The sequence below is a fragment of the Carya illinoinensis genome, chromosome 6 (assembly GCF_018687715.1).
Source record: "Carya illinoinensis cultivar Pawnee chromosome 6, C.illinoinensisPawnee_v1, whole genome shotgun sequence".
In the NCBI taxonomy this organism is placed as follows: domain Eukaryota; kingdom Viridiplantae; phylum Streptophyta; class Magnoliopsida; order Fagales; family Juglandaceae; genus Carya; species Carya illinoinensis.
Window position 1 is genome coordinate 28086106 of NC_056757.1, and position 27495 is coordinate 28113600.

Genomic DNA, 27495 nt, shown 5'->3' on the forward strand with positions numbered 1-27495 from the left:
TTTGAAGAGAGTTGGGGGATGAATATTGGAGTATGTTTTAACATGCACTAACTTACCTATCCACTTTTTACGCTTATTATCTCTTTTCATGAACAATCATGTTATTTTTTCCATTCTAATTTTTTATTCCATGCACAAAATTAATTCAAACATCTACAAATCTTTTCATTTTTCTCCCATCTAAATATGGGTAAAATATATTCTTAGATTTTATTGATTAGTTTATTTTTAAAATATAAGCAAAAAATAATGATTTAATTATAATTAACGATATTACCATTTTGTTATTAATTATAAAAGTATTGGAAAAATAAGTGTTATAACTATGATAATCAAAATAAAATATATTTTACTTAATAAAAAAAATAGTAGATATGCAAAATATGACAAAAAAATCTAAGAAATTAATAAAAAAAGAATATAGTTTTTCAATATAATTTTTTTTAAGATTTGAAAAAGTTTAGTTATTTTTTGTGTTTTTTTTGAATTGAGAAAATTATAATGATTAGCTAATAATTATATGAAAAAGTTGAAAAATTAAAAATTTAAAATTGAAAAGTGTTTATATTTGAGTAATATTTAAATGTTAAAATAAATAAGATAAATTAGGACCATCTCAACATCTAAATGGTCCTGCTAGGTTTGGATATAATGAAAATTTTAACTCATCTCATTTAATCATTATAATTTTTTTACATTCTTACATTAATATAATAAATAATTTAATTTTTTTAAATCTAAAATAATAATAATATTTAAAAAAAATTCTGAAAATACTTTATTTAACTACCTCTTCTCATCTTATCGTCTAAATCTCACCTTAAATGTGATCGCCAATCCCATACTAATGCTCACTTTAAAATTTCAAGACTCAGATGCGGGTTTGGGGCACCGCCGCACCGGCATCCCCTATTTCCAAGGATGAGTGTGAGTGGCCTACTTTTGGACAAGATGCATGTTAGAACCTTGATCCAATTACGTAAGATGTCTCTTTCGGAGCCTCCACCTTCCGGGCAACTCGACCTTTAATTGCCAGCTTGCGCAACATGAATGCCAGCTTGCGCAGCATGAGGGCCAGTGATACCATGGTTGTGCCGCAAAAGGAAAACAAAATTGTTTTTATTGGGGCTACGTATAATGAATCGAAATGTTATCCGGCTACAAAATTACTAAGGACTGATTACTAAACTAAGACACCATTTTTTGTACATTTCATTTTTAAGTAAATATTTTTTTTATAATAAAAGAAAGGTATTCTTGGAACTACTTTCGACATAATTATAAAAATATTTCATAAAATTAAATTTAAAAATTAACATAATTTTATGTAATATATTATATCTATTTTAAAATATGTATAATACATCGAGTTATATAAATTTATAATTTTATTTTTATTAAATAACTAAATTATTTCTCTATTTTATTTTAAAACACTTGTAAACTTATCATTAAAAAAAAAATTAGTTTATTTATATTTTCTGAATAAATAACTGATGTTTGCTCTTTGAAAACATGTTGTTATAATAAAAATTTCCTATTTTTTAGCTCCTCATCAAGCCTATATATCTACACTACCTTGCTAATAGAAAAAAATAAAAAATAATAAAAAGGAGAAATGATTTTGTTACCATGACCTAGCTGTTGTTGTGTCCTCCTTCCCTTCCCCATGACTCTCAAACCCAAACTGAAACTCAAGCGTCTCCCCACGTCTTCTCTGAATCTCTTCAATCATTAACTTAATTCATTTCCTTCATCCAGCAAAGGCGTACGCACACTTTAATCCAAAAAGAAAGCTAAAAAGAAGAGCGAGGTCAGAGAGAGAGATGGGCCAGGATCCCTTGACGGCCCTGAAACGAGGTTCAGCTACTGGCCTCCCTACTAGTACTACTACAACAACTGCCAGAGGCCGTGCGGCGGCGGTCCCACGCGGCCGGCAGATCAAGAAGACCTTCAACAACCTGAAGCTGACCCTCCTCTGCGGCTTCGTGACCATACTCGTCCTTCGCGGCACCATTGGCATCGGCAACCTCACCGGCTCCTCAGACTCCGATCTCGACGCCCAGAAGATTGCTGAGGAGACCAAACGAATCCTCGACGAGATCCGATCCGACGACGAACCCTCCGACCCCAACGAACCACCCGAGCCCGAGATCAACCCCAACATCACCTACTCTCTCGGACCCAAGATCTCGAACTGGGACGAGGAGAGAAGGAATTGGCTCGCCAAAAACCCGGAGTTTCCCAGCTATGTGAAGGGGAAAGCTCGGGTTTTGCTTGTCACTGGGTCGCCTCCGAAGCCTTGTGATAACCCAATTGGGGATCACTACCTTTTGAAGTCCATTAAGAATAAGATTGACTATTGTAGGATTCATGGGATTGAGATCGTGTACAATTTGGCTCATTTGGACAAGGAGCTCGCTGGGTACTGGGCGAAATTGCCGTTGATTCGGAGGTTAATGTTGTCGCACCCGGAGGTCGAGTGGATATGGTGGATGGACAGCGATGCTTTGTTTACGGACATGGTGTTTGAGCTTCCTCTGAGGAAGTATATCAATCATAATTTGGTTATCCATGGTTACCCAGATTTGTTATTCGATCAGAAGTCGTGGATTGCGTTGAACACTGGTAGTTTTTTGTTCAGGAACTGCCAGTGGTCCTTGGATTTGCTTGATGTTTGGGCTCCAATGGGCCCCAAGGGGCCTATTCGGGACGAGGCCGGGAAGATTTTGACGGCAAATTTGAAGGGCCGGCCGGCTTTCGAGGCTGATGATCAGTCTGCATTGATATACTTGTTGATTTCGAAGAAGGATGAGTGGATGGATAAGGTGTTCGTGGAGAATTCTTACTATTTGCATGGTTATTGGGCCGGGTTGGTGGATAGGTACGAGGAAATGATGGAGAAGTATCATCCGGGATTAGGGGACGAGAGGTGGCCGTTTGTGACACATTTCGTGGGTTGCAAGCCTTGTGGGAGCTACGGCGATTATGCTGTTGAGAGGTGCTTGAAAAGCATGGAGAGAGCATTCAATTTTGCGGATAATCAGGTGCTGAAGCTGTATGGGTTTAGGCATAGAGGGTTGTTGAGTCCTAAGATCAAGAGGATTAGGAATGAGACTACCACTCCTTTGGAGTCTGTAGACCAGTTTGATATTCGGCATTCAACGCGCGGTGCACAAAGTGGGCAAGAATTGTGAGTAACCCATTTTGCTAGTGATTGTTACCTTCATGGTCTTCCAATGTACTTTTGTCAGATTACTGCTGATTTCAACGCCATCTGATATCTGAGTTAGTGGCTTTCTCCTTTTGTATTATTGGCTTGTAACATTATGTATTGAAAATGGAATCCACAACGAATTTAGGATTCTTTGCTTTATTTCATTTAGCATAATAAAAAAGTAGTGTTTTTTTTTTTTTTTTAACATGATAGTGCTTAATCGTTGCATTCGCATGCATATCAGTCTAAATTGGTTTTTTCCTTCCTGTTTGCAGTATAATCTCACTAAGTTGTTAATTTCATTGAGTAATAGACGATGCTTATGATCTTGGATTCCTTGGCTGCTAACTTAGGTTTGTTGCAATGAACAAAATGTATAGTATAGTACATCTGCTTCAAAGTATTTCAACATAGCTAGCGTTCCAGTTGGGTATACCCTTTGGTTGTTCGTTTGTGCTCCATTTCGCTGTAACCTTCAAGCCACAATAGGGACTTTTTTTTATTTTTGTGATTAGTAATAGAGACTTCTTTTATGTAACTGATACAACTGGCTGCTATGGTTTCGTGGAGAACAGTGTTGGTAAATCCTATCTTCCTGAAGTTCCCTAACAGGAACTCTGTATGAGCAAATGTGGTGTATATCAGTATATAGTCTTTCTTCAAAGATTTTCAGTTCTTAAAGAAATTGAAGTTCCGGACTTGTAGCAAAAGGAAGCAATTCTCTGCCAATACGGTAAACCATCAGGAAGCATGTTGCCCCTGCCTTTATGCTGCCGTGCTTCTAAAGGATTTGGAATTCATCATTTTCTTCTATCGAATTGCTGTAATTGATCTTTCAATATCTGTGCTCATGATGGCATTTTGTTGAATAATAAATAATTGCATTGTTTCTGATCTTTCTTAGTCTGGCTTTTCATGCACCCGTACGTGGGTCTCATTTTTTTTCTTTCATCTACTGCCGCATTTCTACTTATCAAATAGACACCTACATTGTTCCTTGGTTGCCAAACATCCTGTTTAGAAGCATTGCTAATGTTGTTCTCTTGATATGCTTCTTATTAAAAGGTTTACTATGATGTGTGTTTTGTTTTTTGTTTTTTTGATTGACAATGGGTGTCTGAGAACAAAGTCTTGACTAATCCCGAGGATACAAAGGCTCTCGACAATGAGTTACGTACATCTTGTTAGTGTTGAAAACTTTATTTATTTCAATTTATTTTCATGAAAAGATATTTGGAAATTAAAATATATAATACAAAATATAGAGGACATATGAAAACTTCAAAAAACAATTGTTGTTACGTCTTTCTCTCTTCCTGCGACTAGTTTTAGACTTTAGTTTACAGAGAGGCATAGGGTACATTTAATATTCCCATTTTATTGATCTGGCGTTAGTTGACAGCCTAGGTTGGCCATGAACTCTTGTCAAATATATTTCATTTGTTAAAAGTCAACTTCTTATACTGCAATTCCTGTGGTAGTTGCATGTCACAGACAAATTGAAAAGTTTATGAACAATCGCTGAAATCATTTTGCAGTGGACCAGGTTAGGGAACTTTGTGGCTGATTCCTTCCTATTTGGTTTCATGTTCTCTAAAGATCAGCTAAGAATATTGCTGAGCCCACCCTGTTTTCTTTTTCCATATTCACACTAATCTCTCTACCCATCATAGACAAAGAAACAACTAACAAGTATAGAAAAAGACACTTTCTTTGAAATAGAATGTTCTTAATCTAACGGCAACCGTAAAGGGATGAACTCTTTATCGGATCTTGATCTTCGACGGAGGCTAATGTAGGTGCAGAGGGTGACAAAGATTAACATAGAAAAGGAATTCATGCCTAATTAAGCACCCTGAGAACACAGTTATGCAGATATATAAAAATAGGACAATGCTTAATCTGATATGAAGAACTGGATGCAGTCACCAGTATGATATATTAGCATCCTTCTTATAAAACAAATTATATGTATCTCTCTCTGTTTATATTTTCTGATGCTCAAGAAGATGCTGCCGAGGAGCAGGTGAGATGCAGATCCTAAAGTAAATATCTAGTTGCTGGATGCTGCATATGATCATTCAACCAATTCGGAGCACGGGAACCCTGCGTCGTGCCAATAATACTTCATCCATTTGCGCAATGTGGAGCAAGAGCTGCCCGATTTTCTGCAGGGAAAATTGGATTTATGGTTAGAACAAGTATAAAGATGGATTCCCTGCCCACACCGAGACAAAGGGCCTTTATCATCGATTTGGATGATACAACATTACATGAAATCGATGAGACAACATTACACCGTCTCCAAAATTTTATACGAATGGCATTAAAGAGTCTTCTACAGTGTCTCCAAAATTGTACACCAACAGTATCAAGGTCTTTGGTTTCACAAATTTTTTGAATAATCTCATCTCATTTCATCTCATCTCAACATTTAAACATTATTCAAACACAAACATTTTTCAATTTCAAATTTGCAAATATAATATTTTAACTCTTTTAACTTTATAATTTTTTTATTTTTTTTCTCATTTCTCAAACTCTTCACTCAAACCATTTATTACTATTCACAAATTATCTCATTATTATTTATATTTATTATCTTATCTCATTTGTATAACCAAACAAAAGCCTGAATGTTGTATGATTTGCATGTTTCTTTTTCGAATTTCAGCATTGAATTGAGAAGCCTCTGAGCGTTATGAATGGCTATGCAAAGAAGGAGGGAAAGAGAGAGGGAGAGGTTGATGAAAATAATAAAATAGTATGATTAAGAGTGAACAGTGAGTAGCCAACAATGGAGTGCGCCCAAGAATTACTATAGCTTAAGTTTTGAGCTTTGGACCTTTGGCTAGTCCAATGTGGAGGCTTTTTCTCACATCTAGCTAAAGTTTGAAATTGCATTGGCTAGGCCAGTCTCACCAAATTTTGACTAGAAAATTTACTTTTATAAGCCAACCACTTTTTATTAACATCAAATAACAAACTCTCCAAATTTATTATTATTTTATTAAAATATTGACTTTCACCACTTTAGCCAATCCTTGGGATTGTCTTATATATATATATAAATAATTTGTTCTATCTTTTATATGGAGGGATTGAGTGGTGCCCAAGACACACCACAAGTAGCCCAACTTGCATGCCCATGTATGAATAATTTTTCTCATCATCCACACCCCACATCCTATGAAAAACATCCATATACCTTATAAAAAAAAACTCTCACATCTTATAAAAAGTTAAGTGTGGAATGTGTGATGTGAATAATGGCTGATTTATAGCAAAACTCGTCCAAGTATTTGGCATACAAAATACAACAGCCAATCAATCCCAATTTATTGGAGCGCCATGAATAAAGTGGGAAGGAATATTTTATGAATAAAATATGATTTGACCAACAACTTGAGACATAGATGAGAACCCTAGAAGAATGTGTCACAAGTTGCTAACTGTAGGCATAATTAATTTGTTAGACAATTCTCAAATTTTCAATCAAAAATTGAATATATGATACAAGGCATTTCGATTTTAGATCCTAGAATCCTCGATCATGCACAATCTAGGTGTATTGAACATTAGTAATGATCTAGTCAAAGTTTGACTATAATTTGATTAAAAAATTTACTTTTTAAGCCAACTTTAGCTTAGCTATAGTTTTAATTTTGGCCATTACACTACTAATGCTTTATAGAGAGTGAAAGAACACTCTCAGAAAGAGAGTTAAAGAACAAACCTCGTCTTTCTCTCTGATAAGAGAAAATAAACTAAGCCTGCTCTCTTGGTGGACTCCTTGACGCCGCCGCTGCACCCTCACGTACAAGAAAGACAGCAACACCGCCGCCACCACTCCGGTCACCGATGCAATCGACCAAAACCCGCCGGAACACACCGCGCAGCTACGAACCCTGGAAGCCAAATGGAAGATTCCAGTCCTCAGAATCTCAAAACGCACTCCCCAACGCCTCCCTATCTCGTTAGTGGCCACCCGGAGCGGCGGCAACCTTCGATATTCCTCCTCTTCAACTTCAGAACCCGACGAAGAAGACGACGACGACAAAGAACGAGGTTCCGAACTTGTGACTGCAGGGGCTTGAAGATCCTGTTGAGTTACTTGCAGTTGTAGTCCTTCGTGGTGGCTAGGAGGGAAGACGAAGGAGCGGTCTTTGTTGAAGTCGAGGTAGTTGTCTCTGATAACCGCCATGTCTATTCCCACAGGGGATTGGATTTGCTGCCATTCGTCCAAGGATTCGGGAACCTCGGCACCGTTCATTTCTTGGAATGGTCGGGGTGACACCACCAATAGAACAAGTGAGATTCATATATTCATGCTCGTCAGCTAGTTCTATAACTCAATGCCATAGTTTTATGGATAGAGATATTCCTCTCCGTATCTGAGGATATCGATTATCGTGTAAGAAAATATCTAGGATGGAAGATTTTCCATAAAAAAGATAGCAGGAAATACAAAAAAAATTAAAAAAAAAAAAACTCAGAAAGGTCCCTCCCAAAAAATGCATTTCTTGAAAAGTGACCGGAGGCCAGAAATTGTTTCTGCTGCGAGCCTCTTGGGCCTCGAGTCTCGACAGTGCACGGCTTTGGATTTAGATATGGTGGGCCAATGCTTTGCTAACATCCAGCTCAACTTGTGAATTTAAAGTTGGGGCTAGATATTGTCACGAATTAAGTTATAAATATTAATATTTTTTAATTTTATGGAGATAAATTTATTTTTTTTAAATTGAGATAAATTTATAGGTTAGAAGTGAAGATCTAACTCTGATTGTAATTTTGCATCTAGAAAGTAAAAAAGATGTTATTTCTAAAGAAAAAGATTAAGGGCTAGTTTGGATAAATACTCTACTATTATTTAATATTTTATTATTATTTTTTACATATTTTTTGTTATTTTTTATTATTATTTACTATTATTTAATATTTTTTTATTTTTTTATTACTATTCATAGAATATATGAGATCATCTCACTCCTAAAAACAAGCTAAAATTAATGAGATTACGAAATATATAACATTTTTAAGTTGGATTGGAGGGAATTTTTTTTGAATTATTTAAAAATGTATTAAATATATATATATATATATATATATATTTTAGATACATGACAAGTACGTATTTTTTTAAGAGAACTGTTAGATATATAAAAAAATCTTATAAAAGAATTTCATACACTGATGTAGTGCATTATTATTATGCAACATCTCTCTTTCTTTCTCCTCCTTTCTATGTGCCTCTCCCCTCCCTCCCTTTCCCTTGCTGATGTTTTCTGCCCCCAAGATGGTTCTTGACAACCCTAACCAACAGACAATGGTCATTGGCCAAGCATGTTGCGACCATCTCGACTAACTAATATTGATCGTCGACCACGATACAGTATACGACAAGCTCACGACACCTATCAATGGGTTCTACCCACCCTAATTTAGTTCTCAACCACCATGGAGGGTATGAAGAGGGGGTAGAAAGAGAGGAAAAATGGGAGGAGGGGAGGGGAGAGGCACGTGAAAAGGGGAGAAAAAAAAAAAAAAAAAAAAGAGGACATTACCACATCAATATGTGATTCTTTTGTAGGATTTTTCTATGAAAAATGATAGAATTATTACTATTTTATTACCTATTTATTATTTATTTTATATATATATTTTTTAATAAGCCTATAACTACTCTTCTTTTATACCATTTTCTTTTTTTAATTATAATAAATTAAAAATCTCGCGATCCGATGACATTTGGTGGATGTTTGACATTCAAGTGCTCGTACCTAAACAAATTGGCTTGTCGACAAAATTTGAATTTCTCGAAGGGAAAAAAAAAAAAAAAGGCTTTGCTATATACAATCAGTAAATGCAATCAACGTGCAGTCGGCTATATGGAATGAATAAAAAAAAATTATAAATATTCAGGAGAACATACATGAATAAAAAAAGTTATAAAAATAATTTTTTTTCATGTAGGTCTTGTATTAATTCATTTTTTTACAACCGACTGCATCTACCGACTGAAAAAAAAAAAATTTTAAAAAAAATGACAGCTAACTCATGTCGCTCGTTGACTGGCAGTTGTAAGCCGTTGACCAGTACCTACTGTTCGTTTCCGCCAAAACCGAACTCCCCAAAACAACCTCGATCGATTCGAATACACCAGAAAATATCCGATTCATCCGAGTCATTTTTACTCCCAGCGTCAGGAAATAAACAAAAATAATTGGATTTATACGCTAAACCGATACGATACGGAGCATCTGCTGGCGTTTTCTTTCGGTCAGCAAGATTGCAGGGGCATTTTTGGCAACACGAATCAGCAGCAACTAACACAGAAATAAGAAACATCTGCATCCTATAAGAGTCGGTTTTGGAACTGATTTAGATTTTTGGCAAACAGTAGTTGGGTTCACTTCGCTTCACAGTGCGAACAACACCAGGTTCTAATCTCTTTCTCACTTTTGTATACTTGCCATGCTTATTGTTGTTCTTTTTTCTTCTTTTGATTGGTTGCTGTTATTTTTTAGGTTTCTTTCTTTATTGCATTCGTTTCTTATGCTTCTTGAACTTGACTTTGCATAATCATTGAGCTCTGAATCCAAATCAAGTATATAGGTATGTTGGCTCTAGCTTGACTGTTTGAGATTGACAGAAACATTGAGAGTTACGGATTATAAGCATGCGATTTCACCGGGCATTTCTCCGGTTTTGAACTGAAAAGCTCCTCTGACCTTGCCAATTTTTTATACCTTTACTCCGGCATTTTGATCCTCGTCGAGACCCCGTTCTACTGGGATTTTTCAGCAGTTTTGCCTGCAAGCCATCTTGCTTATAAACTTCAGTGAAAAGAGTAGAAAAAGGAAAATGAACAAGCAAGATCTCTCATTTTAGATACTGACTCGGATTTATTCCTTGCATAAAGAGTTGATAGATTTGTTGATCGCTTGCCTTTTTGTTTTGTGAAGTTATCTCGCAATCTGTGTTGCAAAATGCAGAACAGTCATGTAATCGGGCATGATGGATGCTATCGAGTGAGTTGTGGGGGTCACCGTCCTAGAATTGTGTTGCACTATAGATCAATAGAACTTAGATTGTGCAGATATCAGTTGTTACCGATATAAGGCATAGGCATACAAGTATTTTCCAATGACGTCAATGCTAAGTCAAACTTTTTTTTTTTTGAAGTATTTCTTTTCCCTAAAATGGCTTTGATATAGATTAGGCTCCCTTCCTTGAGCATCATCTATATAGGTTTTGTGTTACTTGAATTTTAATTAAGTTTCACTTGGAGAGTTCCAAAATCCAATTTAATATGGGTCACCATGGTGTGTGTGTGTGCACGTCATATGTGATACGCACACACATAACAATACGCCATATAATTTCTTGTGGATATTTGATTGTGTGATATTGCCAACATCTCAGTTCCAAGGTAACTTGTTTACCTTTGTCAATAATTTTAGCTTCCTTATTATAAACTGTGGATTTCAACTGCCCATATCGTATATTGGTGGTTGATTTCATTCATAATACCGCATTAATATGTCTGTGTCATCAACTTAGTTTGGCTTCCCTTCTATGTCAATGGAACATGTAAATCGCTTACACTATGGGATTTAGTTACAGTTGTTTAGTCTAAACAATCCTTGTTGCTTTCATGGTGAATTATGACGTAAAGGCTAATTAGGTTCACTTCCATCTGATTGATGAGTTGGATGGATTGATTTTGCTTAGGAAAGCATCTCTAGGCTGTATTGATGACAATGGTTGCACTTAACAGTAAACACACCCTTGCAATTTTTCTAATGCATCCATCTGTTTTAGTTTTTGAATGTATTGAACATACAGCAACACCCTGCTGTATCTCATAAATTTTCATTTGTGCGCTTGACACACATGCACACATATTGTTATTGTATGTTTTTTACAGCTTTTAACTTAAGTTGGATGTGAACTTTATACCAGTATCCTCAAGCATTCATGCTTGGTGCAGTTTGGTGGATGATAGATCATCTAATTCGAGGCCTTGAGATTTCTCTGAAGAAATGCTTGTATCTGCTCTTTTAACATCTGTTGGAATAAATTCTGGGCTATGTGTTTTATTCTTCACATTGTACTCTATTCTAAGGAAACAACCAAGTAATTATGACATTTATATACCCCGCTTGCTGGTTGATGGAACTTCTAAACGGAGAAGTCATTTCAATCTTGAAAGGCTGATACCTTCTCCTGGTTGGGTGAGAAGGGCGTGGAAGCTTTCTGAAGAGGAACTACTGTCATCCTCAGGCTTGGATGCTGTGGTCTTTATGCGTATCATAACCTTCAGGTAATACGGGTCGTTCACAGCTGTTTTCTTCTCATTTCATTCATCTAATTTTGTTCTTAGTTTGCATGTTTACTTTTTGAGGGGAGAAAGAATTCCCTTTGCTTAAATTTATTGGACTAGATTGAATTAATTTCAGGCCACAGTGGCATGCAAATACATTCAGATGTACTGTTGTTGACCAAATGAAGAGAGGTGCTTAGTTAAAGACTCCATGGATTGTAGGTGTATTGCACTCTTAACAGAATGCAACAGAAAGAAAGGTTCAGATATTAAATAATAGATGCTTAAGAATCAAAAGAAAAATGATGAAGAACCAAAAAATAAAAGGTGAAGACCCAATTCTCATGTGTGCCAAATGAGGGTTGGCAAGACTGATATGGGTGGCACCTTCTGTTTACTGTGACTCCTCATCTTTCTTGGCAGTCTTCTTAAATCTCTTTCCTTTTGTACCATTATAGAGCACTGTTTGACCGTTGTTGTTGCTTTTGATGTTGATATCCAGCATTTGAATTGGTTTTTCGTTTTTTGCTTTTTCACCCTTTCCACTTCTATTATCTTTGGCTCAGTGTTATGCTTATTATGTGAATGCTGCAGCTTGAAAGTATTTTTGGTTGCTGGGATCATTGGGATCTTTGTTCTACTTCCAGTGAACTGCACAGGAGATCAGCTTGAAGATATTGACTTGGTTGATATTTCAAATAATTCTCTGGATGTATTTTCTATTTCAAATGTAGAAACCGGCTCAAAAAGGTGAATGTTACCTCAGAATTTAACTTTTACATGAAGCAGGGCCTGGAGGGAAGTAGTTCAGAATACTGCTAAAGCCTACTAAAGAGTGAGGGAAGCACACATGCATTTGGCAGTGGCTTTCAGCCATGTCAAGCCCAATCTACCAGTCCTTTTTCGGATTCTAGTGTAGCAAGTATTGGTCCAGTGTCATGTAGCTTGACAAGATTTTTTTTCTTTTGTGTGAGAGTAGTTTACTCTACCATGCTGTTCCCTTTTCAATTGCTTCAACATTATGAGCTCAGATACAAAATCTCAAAAGAAGCAGTCTTGATTCCATGGACCATAATTTACCATATATCTCAAATCTTATTTGTTAAATGATGAAGATTCTCTTTTTGTTTTTGAACTGTTATTTTGGAGGATTGAAAGTAAAGACTTTGATGGTTAAGTTTATGTTTTTTGTGTGGAAGGTTTCCTTTATAAACATCAGTTAGATGCACTTATAATCATTTTCCATGGTTAGTAGTCCAATTGTCATTTTGGATGTTGCAATCTTTCCAGTTGACTCCTGTTTTGATTGATTCCAGCTGCCTTTTCTTTATAATAAATCAACTTTGATTTTATTTATTATCAATGTTTATATTTTAACTCATGCAATAGCAAACATCAGGTTTAGAAAAGCGCTTGGTAGTTCTACAATAGATGCTTGTTATTATTGTATGAGGTTGATGTTTGAGATACTGGCTACCACTCTCAGCATTAAAATGTCTAGAGCTGGATCATATAAATCTAGATATTTCTGACATTTGAATTCCGATGATGAACTAATTGATTGTGGAGTTTTACATCTACGTTGGCCCTTAGCCTAAACCAAATTGTAAATTGATCAGCCACATATAACTGAAGCAAACACTGAATATGAAAGCTATCCGTTATCCCTCCACCATCACTCACTCCCTAACTTTTTGGGGAAAAGTCAATTACCTGGGTCATTTCAGTGCACATTTCTTTTCTTTTTCTTCTGATTGCATCATGAATAAGATCTAGTGGGTACAATAGTGTTCCCAATTATTTTAGGCTTTCTTTCCATGTCAACTGGCATTCTGGGTATTGAATAAAACCTCCATGCTAATTAAGCAGCCCGGTGATCTTGGGTAGTTTTGTTAAAAAAAAAAAAAAGAAAAAGAAAAAGAAAAAAGAACTTCATATCTTCTTCAAGTATGAAATATTTGTTGGGAGAAGCTTAAAATTTTTTGTTTTTTGCAGGTTATGGGTTCACTTCTGCGCTGTGTATATTCTCACCATTTTTGTCTGCTATCTACTATATTATGTAAGTCAAGTTTGTGAGGTTCTACTGATCTATCTCAATGACTAGATAATAATCCAAAGCCCTATGCCTTTTAATTGAGATTGGAATCTTAATAATTCTACAACTGGGACATTATCACGGGGATAGGGAGTGTCAAAGCCGGGGTGACATATTAGTTTTATGTCTTGTTGGTAGATCTTTACACATCACATATTGGAAAGGAAAGTAATGACCACAGCTTCTGAATATGATGGTATTGACCTGGCATTCTTCTAAAGTTACTAGTTAAATTGTGTGGACTCCTAGCAAATGAAGAGAAATGGAAAAATATCTAAATGAAGGCAACTACGGTTATAACAGTCCTACAAGAGCCAAAACTTGACTTAGTTACTGATCTTCATCTGTTTCTGCAGGAATATAAATATGTTTCTTCAAAAAGGATTGCTTATTTTCATTCATCCAAGCCTCAGCCACATCAGTTCACCATCTTAGTTCGTGGTATCCCTGTTTCTGTTGGGAGCAGCATCAGTGACAGTATTCAGAGCTTTTTTACAGAGTATCACCCTTCAACATATCTGTCACATATGGTTGTTCGTCGGACAAACAAGCTTCGGGCTCTCATTGTAAGCATTTAGTCTAATTTTTGTTATCCTTTCAGATGCTTGTATGTTTTGAGGTTTCCTCCCTTCGATTAAATTCTTCTTTCAGACATTTTATTTTCAGGGAATTTTTTTTTTTTTTTTAAGTAAAGTTATGTTTTATCTTCTGGAATAATACTGAATCATGTGTGCTTGATCTGCTTCTTGGTGATTTTACTTTTGATACCTGGTCAATGTGATGTTACTTGTGATTTATGAATCTTTCTGTTTTCCTACTTCTGATATATATCTCTGGAAACTCAATTTTCTGATTGGAGAAGTAATAAATGAACCAATAGTTGAGCATTACGACTAGCATTTACTTGTATTAATCTTGAAAATGGTTACATGAAACAACATCCAGTTGCCAACATGGAACAAGGAGGGTATTGCAGCTCACAAGTACATGAATTATGAAGCTGAGTGTTGAATTTGAATAATGCAGTTGGGGGCGTAATACAATGTATTCCTATGTTGGCCTTCCCTTGAAGCACACCTTCTTAGAGGAAACAAAGGGGAACCACTTTAGGGTGCTGAGAAAAAATAAAAAAGCAAAATCATGGAGTTCTAAAAGAATTAACGAGCCAGAATAAATTTTGTTGATGGACAAAGTCATGAGTCCGTTGTGAGGTTGTCACAGTAAGAGAAAAAGAACCTAAAATTCTGTTGAATTTTTTTGATAAATAAGTGAAGATTTATTGATAATCATAACTGTTATCAGTGTACACAAGGAATAAACAAGATAAGCACCTAATCACGAAACTGGAACAATAATAAAAAACCTGAAAACTAGAAACTGAAATACAAAAGTGAGCAGCCATCCATTGGTATTGGGTTCTAAAGAAGAGATACTCCACTTCTGCTACCGCCATCTCACAAAAACCATAACTCTTAATTAACTCTAGTCCTAATCAGGTGAGCTAGAGTGGGTTTTTCCAGCAATAAGTACATTTTTCAAATAGCTTGCTGGTCCTTGTTATGATTAATTTGGATTTTTAGATAGCAAACAAGCGGAGAAGGCAAAAATGAAATGAATAAATTACACACAAGGACAGATTATTTATGTGGGGGAGAGATTTCACTAACTAAAGATGGAAAATAAAAATGGCGAGAAACACTCAAAACCTTAAGCCTCAGAATACCAAAAAATCCTCACACAATTTCCAAAAGTTCACTGTCATCCCATCCAAAGAGGAAATGTGGCTAGCTAATTTCATGTGGCGCAGTGGTATTGCAGTAACATGGGGGACTTTTCAAAGACACAAGGAGTGGGAGGAATTGTAATGCCTCGAATTATAAAAGCATTGTATATGGGTAATGAATCATGGATCATGACTGATTATTTATGTGGTTCAACACAAACGCTTGTCCATGAGCGGAGAAGATCAAGGATAAATTTCATTAGCAAAATATGGAGTGCAATATATGATGCTCATAACCTTAACACTTGATCCACCCAGAGCCTTACATTTTCCAAAATCCCCTAGATGATAAAATACCTCCCCCGAATATATATATATACACATATATATATATATATGAGATCATAAAGCTGTTCAAATTTCATGTCGTGAAACCTCCCCTGATGTAGAGGAAAAGCCATAGCTTAGCCATGGTACACGTTTTGGAGAGAAATAACAAAGAGATGCAATATAGGACTTTCTAGAGTTGGTTAGGGAGCTAACCAGCATGAAGGGTTGATGTAGGATTCTTATAGTTTTGAGCCTTGAAAGTTTTGTAACTGGTTAAGTAGTGGTTTTTGCACTTTGGTTCTGGGCTTCATTGAGATATGTGACCTCCAAGGTGTTTGAATTTGTTACTACGGTATTCTTCCGGCACCAAGTTAGGGCTTTATCATAAAATTAGGTTATTGTCCTTTAAAAAGAAAAAAGAAAAAAGAAAAAGAAAAAGTGTGGTGCACTGTACATGTACCCACCCACCAATGCAAGCCATGAATATTGTTTATATTCATGCATCCATTTCTTTCAAATAGTTGCATGTGAATGAAAAGGTTTGCCTTTATCTCTGTTTGACTCAGGCCTCGTTTGCATACACAGATGAGATGAGATGAGAAATTTTTGAATAGTAGTGAGATAATTTGTGAATAGTAGTGAAATAATTTGAGTTAAGATTTTTATAGGGTTTTAGGAAAGGAGAGAGAAAAAAGTTGAATAAAAAAATTATAAAATTAAAAGAGGGTTAGAATATAAATTTTTAATACTATTTTTGTTTTGGGATTTGAAAAATTTTGAATTGTTTTTTATGTTTTGTTTGTAAGTTTGGGAAACTTGTAATGATTAAGTAATAATTAGATGAAAAAGTTGAAAATTTGAAATTGAAAAATGTTTGTGTTTGAATGGTATTTGGATGTTGAGATGGGATGAGATGGTTTCAGAGGTTTGTGAAACCAAGCCAGGCCTCAATGTAGATTTCATATTTAGTCAACCTTTTTTTAAGAAAAAATTGCGTATCATGTGAAGACAAATATTTAGGGTCTTGTATGTGAAATGTCGGTGCTACGTTGTAGTTCACATCCTTTGATCCCTTACATTATCTTTCTGTACCTTTTTGCTAAGATTGTTTCATTTTTGTCCCCTAGAATGATGCAAAGAAGTTGTACAGAAGGATTATTCACTTGCAATCAAGCTCTACTCAAAACAAGTATAGGTGTGGAAATTGCTTTGGACTGTTTGGACGCAAGGTTGATATTGTAAATCAGTATGAAAAGAAGTTAGAAGATATAGAGGAAAATGTGAGATTGGGGCAATCAGAGGTTTCATTGGCAGGAGAAGTATGTGCTAAACTATTCTCTCATCTTGTTGTAGAAATTTTTTCTTTTGTTAGTTTTCTCCTTGTTGGTTGGAATCTTTTCATAAGTTCAAGTATTCATGCATTCCAGTGGTGAGTTTTGCTTTGTTGTGTTTAAGCTATAAATATCATGAAGTACCACCCACCATTGGGTATGTGAGAAAATGCGTTGTTATACATCACGTCTTTGAATTAAGTAAGTCTGTAACTTGTTTGTTACAGTGTTGTCCATAAACTATTATGTTTCAATGCTTATCCATGAGTTTGAACCGGTATAACATCCATTCTTTCTTTAATGTAAAAGGAAATTCCGGCTGCCTTTGTGTCCTTCAAGTCTCGATATGGTGCTGCAATTGCTTTTCACTTGAGACAATCAATCAATCCCATTCAGTGGGTCACAGAGCAAGCTCCAGAACCTAATGATGTTTACTGGCCCTTTTTTTCCTCAACCTTCATGCGGAGATGGATTTGTAAGCTGGTGGTTGTTGTTGCATGTATTCTTCTTACAATCTTATTCCTTATTCCTGTTGTATTTGTCCAAGGCCTTACCAACCTGAGCCAGTTGGAAGTTTGGTTGCCTTTCCTGAAAAGCATTCTTACCATGTAAGTAGTCGTCATACTTATTATTGTTATTGTTAAACTTACTTTATCTATCTTTTATTTCCAAGTTTCACCTCTCTAAATTAAATTTCCAATAAGTAATACAAGGTGATAAATGTTTATAGATAAGATGAATATTAACTTCCAAAGAGATTTTAAATATTTCCGGTCTTAGGGATGATATTGGTATATATATTGAAGTATTGAGTACTTTCTCTCACTACATACTTAAAGATTAATCTAGGGTTACTTAAATTTAAACTAATTGTGAAATTTAACGGTTGCTGGTTGACAATGACAGCATAAACTTTCTTCAGTCAAGAGACCGTCTATCTATAATGCAGTTTTCAGAACTAGAAAATTTATTGTAGCAAATTTCATGCATACTTGTGATAGAAATGGTTCAGAATGACCCTACCTCTTATTGAATTAACCAGAATAAGCCTGGAGTCCTTCAGATGGACATCTAAATGTATAAAAGAGTCAAATATGCACATCTATGGCATCCATGCCCACAAACAGCAATGAAGAATTTGGTTTGGCTTTAGCATTTGGCTGAAAGAAATATAATTACTCGACTTCCCCATAAGATCTTGTTTAAGGCCCTATCTAAACCCTATGGTTGAAAGCTACAGCTCAAATGCTGGCCTTGACTTCGATTTTTCGCAAAGGGCTTTCTTATTTTTTCTGGTTCTTCCTAATGTGGGTATGTTCATAGTTGTTTCCTGTGTGATACCTCTTATTCATGTTGGATACTTTAATGCTGTTTCTTTGTCACTGTCCTTGTTAAAGTAGTATTCAGATGAAATTAAGTTTAGAATCACTAAATAAAGAGGCTGAATTTAATATTGTAAAATTTTGCTGAAATAAATGCAGTCTTTCACTAAGGTAAGTCAAGAAAAATCTGCTTCATTGGATAAACGATACATTCCATAATGGGATTTGTGGTTAGGTTTGTAGGGTGCCATGTCATATTAATTCAATAATTTTTCAAACGAGGTGGGGGAAGTTTTATGTCAGTTTAATTAGTTCTTGGGGGCGTACCCATTTATGTGAAGTCTTTGTGGGAGGAGGGGGGGCTTGCGCCCTGTACATCAGTCCAGAGAGGCTTAACTTCATTTTATTATGTCTATTTTAATGTTCTCAAGGAATAACTTGCTTCTCTGATTTGTATGGGAGATTGATAACATGATTACAGAGTATGATGGTTTCCAGTTTGGAGCAATATTGTTGCGAAGTTTAGCTACAATTTCATGTATCAACTTATTATATATCATTACATTTATTGCTTAAAGTACACAGGGCCATTAGGAATTGAAAATAAAAACTGCAGTCACGTTGACTGAATTTTATTGGTCAAGGAAAATTGCCTTTGTCCTGATACAATGATCTTTGTGTGATACCATCTGATCGGTGGTTATCCACATGTAGCTTAACATGCTAATATGTTGAAACTTGAACCCTTTATGTGCAATCTCAATTCCTGTCTTCTTTAAATTCCTGATTCCTGACAGTGCAAATCACTAACTTTATGTGTCTTCTTCCAGAACATTTATCAGTGAAGTAATTACAGGATACCTTCCCAGTCTTATTCTTATGCTGTTTTTGAAAATGGTGCCCCCCATAATGGAGTTGCTTTCTTCCATTCAAGGATACATTTCCCATAGTGATATAGAAAAGAGTGCATGCGACAAAGTACTTTGGTTCACGATATGGAACATCTTCTTTGCAACTACATTTTCTGGATCAGTTTTATATCAGGTTTCCATAGTCCTTGATCCGAGGAATATTCCTGCCAAGCTAGCTGTTGCAGTTCCAGCACAGGTGAGATCAAGTTTCCTGGAAACGTTTTTTATAATTCTACCCGATTTAGAAAAAAAAAATGAAGAAAAATTGGCCTGGCATATATAAATTCGTGAAGGCGAAACTTTCTTAAGAATGTTATATCTTTATATTTATGGACTTTCTGTTTGACAGATATATATACACACATATATATGGTTGTAATGACTGTTAAAATACATGAAATCATATGACTACTGAATTTGAACTAAATAGCAAAAGTATAATGATTCACTGGCTATATATGATTCTATCTTCAATTTCCTTGCTCTTTTAAAATTTCGAATTTAATTTAATAAGTTAATTATTTTTTGTTTCAATCCCACTGAAGGGACAACAGTCCTCCTGTACTCTGGTCATTTGTACAGGGTAATCTGACTACCTTACATTTTTAGCCATTTTTCCTGAACCCCCAAAAATGGATTTAAATAGAAATCCATGTTTGTTTCAAGAACAGGTTGAGCTTTTCATTCATACTATGTGGTATAATTGGTACTAGCAAAGTCAATTTACCAAATTATGTGATTGAAATGTTACAATCTGACAATTTGGACCCAGACAGCTTAAAATTGCTTCCCAAAGAAGGAACTTTATCCTAGCCTCATAGCACCTAGGCAACAGATATGCTTATGAAATTCTTATTAACACATGCTTGGCTTTACAACTCAATTTTTCCTTTTGAATTGATCTTTGCCCTAGCTCCCTTGGTCAACACATCCTGGTGCATTATTCTCTTCTGTTAGAATACATAATTGTAATTAAGTGTATGTTATGAGGGTATAATGGTCATTGTATGTATATGTATAGCTGGACAACAGTCAATGAATAATACAACAAAAGTTTTTTCTCTCTCTTGGTTTTTCGACTACATGGTATCAGAGCGTTGAGTAGTCGGTGGTGGTTGTGCGACGGAGCTAGTGGTAGTTGTTGGTGGTTGCTGGTGGCTAGTCGTTTGTGGTTGTGCGACGGAGCTAGTGGTGGTTGTTGGTGGTTGCTGGTGGCTATGAGGTTTTTCGACAGGTAGTTTTTCTTCTCCAAGAGGTTTTTGGTGACAAAAGTGGTTTTCTCCGGTAATGGACACCGGAATCGAGATCATCGGCATGGTCTGTCCACTCTAGTGAGTTTTTCCATCTCCAACGGCTGCCGGAGGGACTGTTCATCACCGGCCGGAGAGGAAGTCTAGGGGCGTTTGGTTGCAGGTCTCCACTATCTTATCCTCGACTGTGCATGTTCCAACCTGGAGTAAGAACCTATTCCTATTTGGAATAGCACTTGTTTGGTAACAGGAATACGGTAACCCAGCTTCTCTTATCCCTGGTTAGGATAGCTTATTCTCAGTTTAAGCTTTTCTTTGGACTTGATATCGAAAAACCCGAAATAGGCCGATGCCGATACGTACCGGTTCCGGCCAGTTAAGACCAAAACAGGCCGGTTCAGGCCCGAAAATTGGTTGTTTTGGCCGGTACAATCTGTTTTCAATTGATAGAGATCCGAGATTTGGTTTTTAAGCTGGGTTTCTATTTTTCCAGCTTGTATTTGTTTGGTTTTCATCCATATTTTCATACTTTCTCCATGGCAGCTAAGTTTGAGTCACTGTTTATTGCACCAAACATTAATATGCCTATGATTACGGTGAAGTTGAATGGAAAAAACTATATATTGTGGTCAAAATCTGTTGAAATGTTTTTGAAAGGCAAGGATCTTCGTCGTACTCACTTGGTTGATCCAATGCCTAATTCAACTAGTTCTACTTTTGCTCAATGGGAGCAAGAAGATGGTCAAATCTGCTCCTTGATGTTGGCTGGTATTGAGCCAAATATTTGTGCTAGTTTAGTTTACTTTGACACCACTTAAGAGATATGGAGGCATCTCAAACAAATGTACTCGGGTGCTGGAAACATAACCCATATTTATGAGTTGTGTCAACAATTTTTTGCGTTGGAACATGGTCTTTTGGGCCTAGAAGAGTATTATTCTCAAGTGATGAGCATATGTGAAGAACTCAAAATTAATCAACCTATCACTTTTGATGTTTCAACCATGCTAAAACAACGTGAAGAGTTCAGTGTTGTTCGTTTTCTTATTGGCTTAAAACCTGAGTATGAGTCGGTGCGCTCTCAAATTTTGGCAAGCCCACAACTTCCCTCATTTCCTGATGTGTTACCCCGACTTCAGCGAGCCACATTATCTGGACAGGGATGTCAGCTGTCTTCTTATTAGAGTAATGAGAAATCCATTTTATTTACCCCCTATGTTGCTCCTGGTGGGCGTGGAGACCGGAGTGGTAGAGATGCACGTGGGGGACGTGATGTCAGAGGTAACCGCACTCGAGCTTATGAATCTCGTAAGTGCATCCATTGTGGTCGCGCTAACCACTTGATGGAGTATTGTTGGAATCTACATGGTAGACCATCTGGATCTGCTAATCAGGTCATTTGCTAAGACGCTACATCACAAGCAACGAGCTCCAACTTGACTCCAAAAATGGTTAGTATATCGAAGGATGAGTATGATCAGTTTTTAGTCACATGGGCGACTTCATCTTCCAAAGCTACTCTTGCCCAACCAGATACAACATCCGCATGTCTTGTCTCATCTATCCAAAATTCATGGATCATTGATTCAGGAGCTAATGAACATTTGACCGGTTTGTCTCATTCCTTATCTAAGTTAGGTACTATGTCATTTCCCAAGAGTGTTACTCTTGCTAATGGTTCTCTTGCTAAAGTTACAGGCATTGAATCCACCAAGCTCACTGATTCTATATCCTTATCATCTGTTCTATACACTCCTAGTTTTCCCTTTAGTTTGTTGTCCATTAGTAAAATTACTCAAAATCTTCAATGTTCTGTGACCTTTTATCCCTCTGTATGTATCTTTCAGGATCTCAAGGTGGGGAAAAAGATTGGTGTGGGGCATGAAGCTAGTGTTCTGTATTATCTTAATGTTGAGCAGTCACCCATTGGAGCCCTCACTTCCTCATCATCATCTGCTTTTGAATGGCATTGTTGCCTTGGACGCCCATCTCTTTCTCTTTTGAAACGTCAAGTTAGGAATCTTAGAAATGTGTCTCCCTTTCCTTGTGAAACATATTAGCTTAGTAAACACTATCGTGTGTCTTTTGTACCTCGAATTGATAATCGAGCATCTTGTCATTTTGCATTGGTTCCCTCTTATATATGGGGACCATTCAACATTGTATCAAACAAGTTTCTATGACATGGTTGTTTATGATGAAAGCACGATCTGAACTTCTTTCCATATTCAAAGTCTTTCAGAAAGAAATACTCAATTTAGACAAAAAAGTTCAAGTTTTGCGTTTTGACAATGCTAAAGAATGTCAATCTAATGCCTTTGCTGCTTGCTTAAGCAATAATGGAATTGTTTATCAAACTTCATGCTCTTATACACCCCAATAAAATGGGGTGGCTAAACACAAAAATCGCCATTTGTTAGATGTAACCTGAGCACTTTTACTGCACATGCATGTTTCTAAACATTTCTAGAGTGATGGTGTTTTTACTGCATGTCACCTTATCAACCATATGCCTTCATCTATCCTTGATGGTTCCTCTCCCTTCTCCATCTTGTTTCCCTCATTGCCATCATTTTCTCTTCCACCCAGAATCTTTGGGTGCGTTTGCTATGTTCATAACATTGGCTCAAGCTTTGATAAGCTTGATCCACGTGCTATGAAGTGTTTCTTTGTTGGTTATTCTCGGACTCAAAAAAGATATCGTTGATGTAATCTTGCTCTTAGATGCTACTTCACGAGTGCTGATGTCATATTTTTTGAGTCCATACCCTATTTCTTAGATACGTTTTCGGTTGTTGAGTGTGATCCTCTACCATTACCTACTCTTATCCTTTCTCCTCCACGATCACCCACAGTCACTCAACCCCCTTCAATGTCTTCTCTTGTCCCCCTACAGATGTACTCGCGTTGCTTACGACCCCTAGCTCCCCTGCCTCCACCAACTTTGTCTCCGTCTTCAGATTCTGAGTTACCTAGTGCTTCAAAATCTCTACCTAATGCTCTCCATAAAGTTACTCATTCTTGTGTTACTCAACATTCGATTAGCCAATATGTCTCTTGTCATACCTTGTCTCCATCATTTTCTTCAGATGCTTTATCTGATCCGGGATGAAGGACAGCTATGGAAAATGAAATAGATGTTCTTCACCATATTGGGACATGGGATCTTGTTCCTCTACCGCTAGGAAAACAACCTGTTGGTTGTAGATGGGTATATATAGTCAAATTTCATCCTAATGGTTTTGTGGAACGTCTGAAAGCTCGCTTGGTTGCTAAGGATTACACTCAAAATTATGGCATTGATTACAACGAGACTTTCTCCCCTGTTGCCAAAATTTCATATGTTCGGGTATTAATCTCTCTTACTACTAATTTGGATTAGCCCCTATTTCAGTTAGATGTTAAAAAATGCATTCCCACATGGTGACTTAAATGAGGAAGTGTATATGGAGCAACCACCTGGGTTTATTGCTCAAGGGGAGTGTCGAGGTATTGTGTGCAAGTTAAAAAATGCATTATATGGTTTGAAGCAATCTCCTCGAGCATGGTTTGGGAGGTTCTTTGATATTGTATTGGCATTTGGTCTTCATAGTTGCCAAACGGACCACTCGGTATTTCATCTACATGGTGATGCAGGTCATATCTTATTGGTTATATATGTAGATGACATTGTAATTACTAGAAGTAACTCTGCTAGAATTGTCAGGTTGAAACAATTTTTACATAATCAGTTTTAGACAAAAGACTTGGGCAAACTTAGATACTTTCTTGGAATCGAAGTCAGCAGATCAAAAAAGGGTATCAAACTATCTCGAAGAAAATATGTACTTGATCTTTTGGAGGAAACTGGCATGTTGGGTGCACAACCTATTGACACTCCTATGGATCCAAATCGTAAACTCTTGAAAGAGGAAAGAGAGTTGTTTGGAGATCTAGGTCGGTATCAAAGACTTGTTGGAACATTAAATTATTTGACTATCATTAGACCTGATAATTCTTATGCAGTAAGTGTATTAAGCCAATTTCTACAAATGCCTAGGGTCTCACATTGGGATGCTGTAATCCATATTCTTCGGTATCTAAAGCAAGCTCCTGGCCTTGGATTGTTGCATAGACCAAATAGAAATCTTAGAATTGAAGTTTTTTCAAATGCTGATTGGGCGAGTTCTCTTTCAGATAGAAGATCAACTACTGGATATTGTACCTTTGTAAGAGGTAACTTGGTTACATGGAAGAATAAGAAGCAAACAGTATTAGCTCGATCTAGTGCAGAGGCTGAATACAGAGCAATGGCTCACACTGCTAGTGAGCTGACATGGTTGCAACACTTTATTCATAAGATTGGGTTTCCAGCTCCTGTCTCTCTTCAGTTATTTTGTGATAATCAAGCTGTAGTACATATTCCGTCTAATCTTGTGTTCCATGAGATGACTAAACACATTGAAATTGATTGTCACTTCATTCTAGATAAGATATTCAGTGGTGACATTTCTACACCCTTTGTGAAGTCTGCTAATCAACTTGCAGATGTGTTTACCAAACCACTATGTCATAGTCGGCTAAAGCTTATTTGTTCCAAGTTAGGTTTATATGATATATATGACCCAGCTTGAGGGGGAGTGTTAGAATACATAATTGTAATTAAGTGTATGTTATGAGGGTAATGGTCATTGTATGTATATGTATAGTTGGATAGCAATCAATGAATAATACAACAAAAGTTTTTTCTCTCTCTTGGTTTTTCAACTACATCTTCAAACAAAATAGCCCTAACTTGGATTTTTGGAAAAAAAAAAAAAAAAAGAAGTCTTAACTTAGTGCCTTCACACATTTGCATCTGATAAAAAGAGTCATTAGAATTGTCTGATTAGACAGTTCAGAATATAAATGACATACCCATGTAGTTTTATATCTCTAAGACAGTTATGTAATACTGTTTTTTCATTATTATGACATCATATTTTGTGGCTGCAGGCATCATTTTTCATTGCTTATGTTGTCACTTCTGGATGGACAAGCACTGCAACTGAACTCTTTCGCCTAGTCCCTTTTCTCTGGAGTCTAATAAGAAAACCATGTGCCGGAAGTACAGATGATGAACTTGAAGTTCCTTCTATTCCTTATCACAGAGACATTCCAAGACTTCTTTTCTTTGGACTTCTTGGGATTACATATTTTTTCCTAGCTCCTCTAATTCTACCATTCCTCTTATTGTACTTCTGTTTTGGATACATCATCTACCGTAACCAGGTTAGTTGGCTCTCTCTCTTTCTCTCCCTCTCATTTTTCTGAGGGTGTGTTTCATATAATTTAGCATGTAGGTTTATCACATTGAGGAAGGCTCTTTAATCATGTCAAACTGAATATCGATGCATGACAGATCTCCACAACTGGTCAACATGCCCTAAATTGGAAAATCAATTTTAGAACTCTTATTCAGTCATTGAAGAGTTGGGTTAATTAGATTTTGCTGGGTAGATATACACTATGGACGTAGTTATCTCTGTATCATGAATGCAAATCTTGATCAATAAAGTGAAATTCAAATGAGCCAAACTGTTCATTCATCAGTTCGTGCTCCTAATATCATTTTATTACACATCTTTTATTTTCAGTTGATCAAAATTACTTACAGCTTTTATAAGAACAATTTTAAGGATTTCCCTGGTTATATATTCTGATTCTCCGTTTCTGATGAAAATAAAGGGAGCAGCAACTTGTTGTCTTGTTTCTCACAATTTTTTTCAGAAGTTTGTTTTTAGTGGTCATAATTTATTACAAAAATTTGGATATCGAGATCTGAGTAGCTAGTGCTGATGCTTGACAAATTTACAATGCAGTTTATAAATGTGTATGCACCAAAGTATGAAACCGCAGGGAAGTTTTGGCCTATTGTACACAATTCAATGATATTTTCACTGGTACTCATGCATGCTATTGCTGTGGGAATCTTCACACTGAAGAAGCTGTCTTTAGCTACGACTTTAATTTTCCCTCTTCCAATACTCACGCTTCTCTTCAATGAGTACTGCCGGAAACGTTTCCTACCCATCTTCATTGCCTACTCTGCTGAGGTATGTTTACATGTGACAATACAGTGATATCTTATGCCAGAGAGCACCAACCTTTTCTAGTTCTCAAAGAATTTAATATCATTACTGCCTTCAAATAGCCCGCCTTGACATTAACCTTGGTCTTCATGCTTTTAGACTTTGATAAAGAAGGATAGAGATGACCAGAACGATGCTGCAATGGCCGAGTTTTTTGATAAATTGGTCACTGCCTACCAGGACCCGGCATTGATGCCAATTCAGTTCTCTGCAAACCTCGACAGTCTTAACAGCCCCCTGTTATCGTCTACTCAATTTTGAGCCTGAGGTATGTTGTGTTTGTGCCATATTAAGGTGACTGGTAATTTTGGTATTTTTTTTTATTTATTTATAGCCACTTTCATATGTGATGGTTGATTCTTTTTCGTGAGCAATAAAAAATGTCCTGGAAAAGGAAAAAAAAAAAGATCCTTTGTGAGCATGCGTGTGCTTTTTGTTACCCTGTGTGGCATATATACGTCACAACTCACATGTACGTATATTGGCATGTAATTTCTCTGAAGTTTTTCCTGAAGTTTTGAATGCTCGACCTGATTTTTCCTTAAAAGATCATGCAATAGTACATCCCAATATTGCCCCATTGTCCAACTCCAACCTTTTCCCCTGAAATTCCTATGGACATTTAGTGACATGTTGGATGTGTATATGCTTCAATATGGTTCAGTCCAATCGTTCTCTAGCCTAGCTGTGGTTTTGAATGATTCTCCTAAGCAAGAGAAGAACCCTAGGTAAAGAGTGCTGATTGTCAAAGGGTGATGAACCTGCTTGGGAGGTTGGGTTTGTTGCTAGAGGCAACATCACATTCATACAACATTTTTCAAGCCATTTTACAATCTACTAATGTAATAGTGTCATTTCATAAATACTGCAAAAGTTTTTA

At 36.4% G+C, this 27495-nt stretch overlaps 3 protein-coding genes across 4 annotated transcripts; 2 read left to right on the forward strand and 1 right to left on the reverse strand.

Annotated features, from left to right (window-relative positions):
• Positions 1-1588: 1588 nt before the first annotated feature.
• Positions 1589-3373, forward strand: LOC122313489 (probable xyloglucan 6-xylosyltransferase 5). Its single transcript, XM_043128553.1, has one exon. The coding sequence runs from the start codon at positions 1827-1829 to the stop codon at positions 3195-3197; it is 1371 nt and encodes a 456-aa protein (XP_042984487.1). The 5' UTR covers positions 1589-1826; the 3' UTR covers positions 3198-3373.
• A 1662-nt stretch (positions 3374-5035) lies between these two features.
• Positions 5036-7681, reverse strand: LOC122313490. The gene is made up of 2 exons (XM_043128554.1): positions 6954-7681; positions 5036-5385 (listed from the first exon to the last, which is right to left on the reverse strand). Exons 1-2 carry the CDS (start codon positions 7488-7490, stop codon positions 5299-5301), a joined length of 624 nt encoding a protein of 207 aa, XP_042984488.1. The 5' UTR covers positions 7491-7681; the 3' UTR covers positions 5036-5298.
• Positions 7682-9503: 1822 nt separating this feature from the next.
• Positions 9504-27162, forward strand: LOC122313458 (CSC1-like protein At1g69450). 2 transcript variants are annotated; one of them, XM_043128491.1, is made up of 11 exons: positions 9504-9657; positions 11183-11543; positions 12138-12293; positions 13539-13602; positions 13995-14204; positions 16819-17010; positions 17332-17630; positions 19175-19451; positions 25480-25755; positions 26346-26579; positions 26715-27162. In XM_043128491.1, exons 2-11 carry the CDS (start codon positions 11263-11265, stop codon positions 26874-26876), a joined length of 2151 nt encoding a protein of 716 aa, XP_042984425.1. In that variant the 5' UTR covers positions 9504-9657; positions 11183-11262; the 3' UTR covers positions 26877-27162. The 2 variants fall into 2 exon arrangements, with proteins under 2 accessions (XP_042984425.1, XP_042984426.1); XM_043128492.1 differs by having other exon boundaries at positions 9509-9657; positions 11211-11543.
• Positions 27163-27495: the final 333 nt, after the last annotated feature.

What these genes read in the sequence shown, in the direction of transcription:
- LOC122313489 (XM_043128553.1), top strand. Translation starts at nt 1,827, where the DNA reads ATGGGCCAGGATCCCTTGACGGCCCTGAAACGAGGTTCAGCTACTGGC.
- LOC122313490 (XM_043128554.1), bottom strand. Translation starts at nt 7,490, where the DNA reads ATGAACGGTGCCGAGGTTCCCGAATCCTTGGACGAATGGCAGCAAATC. An exon ending in TTATCAGAGAGAAAGACGAG is followed by an intron (nt 5,386 to 6,953) that starts GTTTGTTCTTTA and finishes TTTTCCCTGCAG; the next exon opens with AAAATCGGGCAGCTCTTGCT.
- LOC122313458 (XM_043128491.1), top strand. Translation starts at nt 11,263, where the DNA reads ATGCTTGTATCTGCTCTTTTAACATCTGTTGGAATAAATTCTGGGCTA. An exon ending in ATGCGTATCATAACCTTCAG is followed by an intron (nt 11,544 to 12,137) that starts GTAATACGGGTC and finishes TGAATGCTGCAG; the next exon opens with CTTGAAAGTATTTTTGGTTG. An exon ending in CTGTTGCAGTTCCAGCACAG is followed by an intron (nt 19,452 to 25,479) that starts GTGAGATCAAGT and finishes TTGTGGCTGCAG; the next exon opens with GCATCATTTTTCATTGCTTA.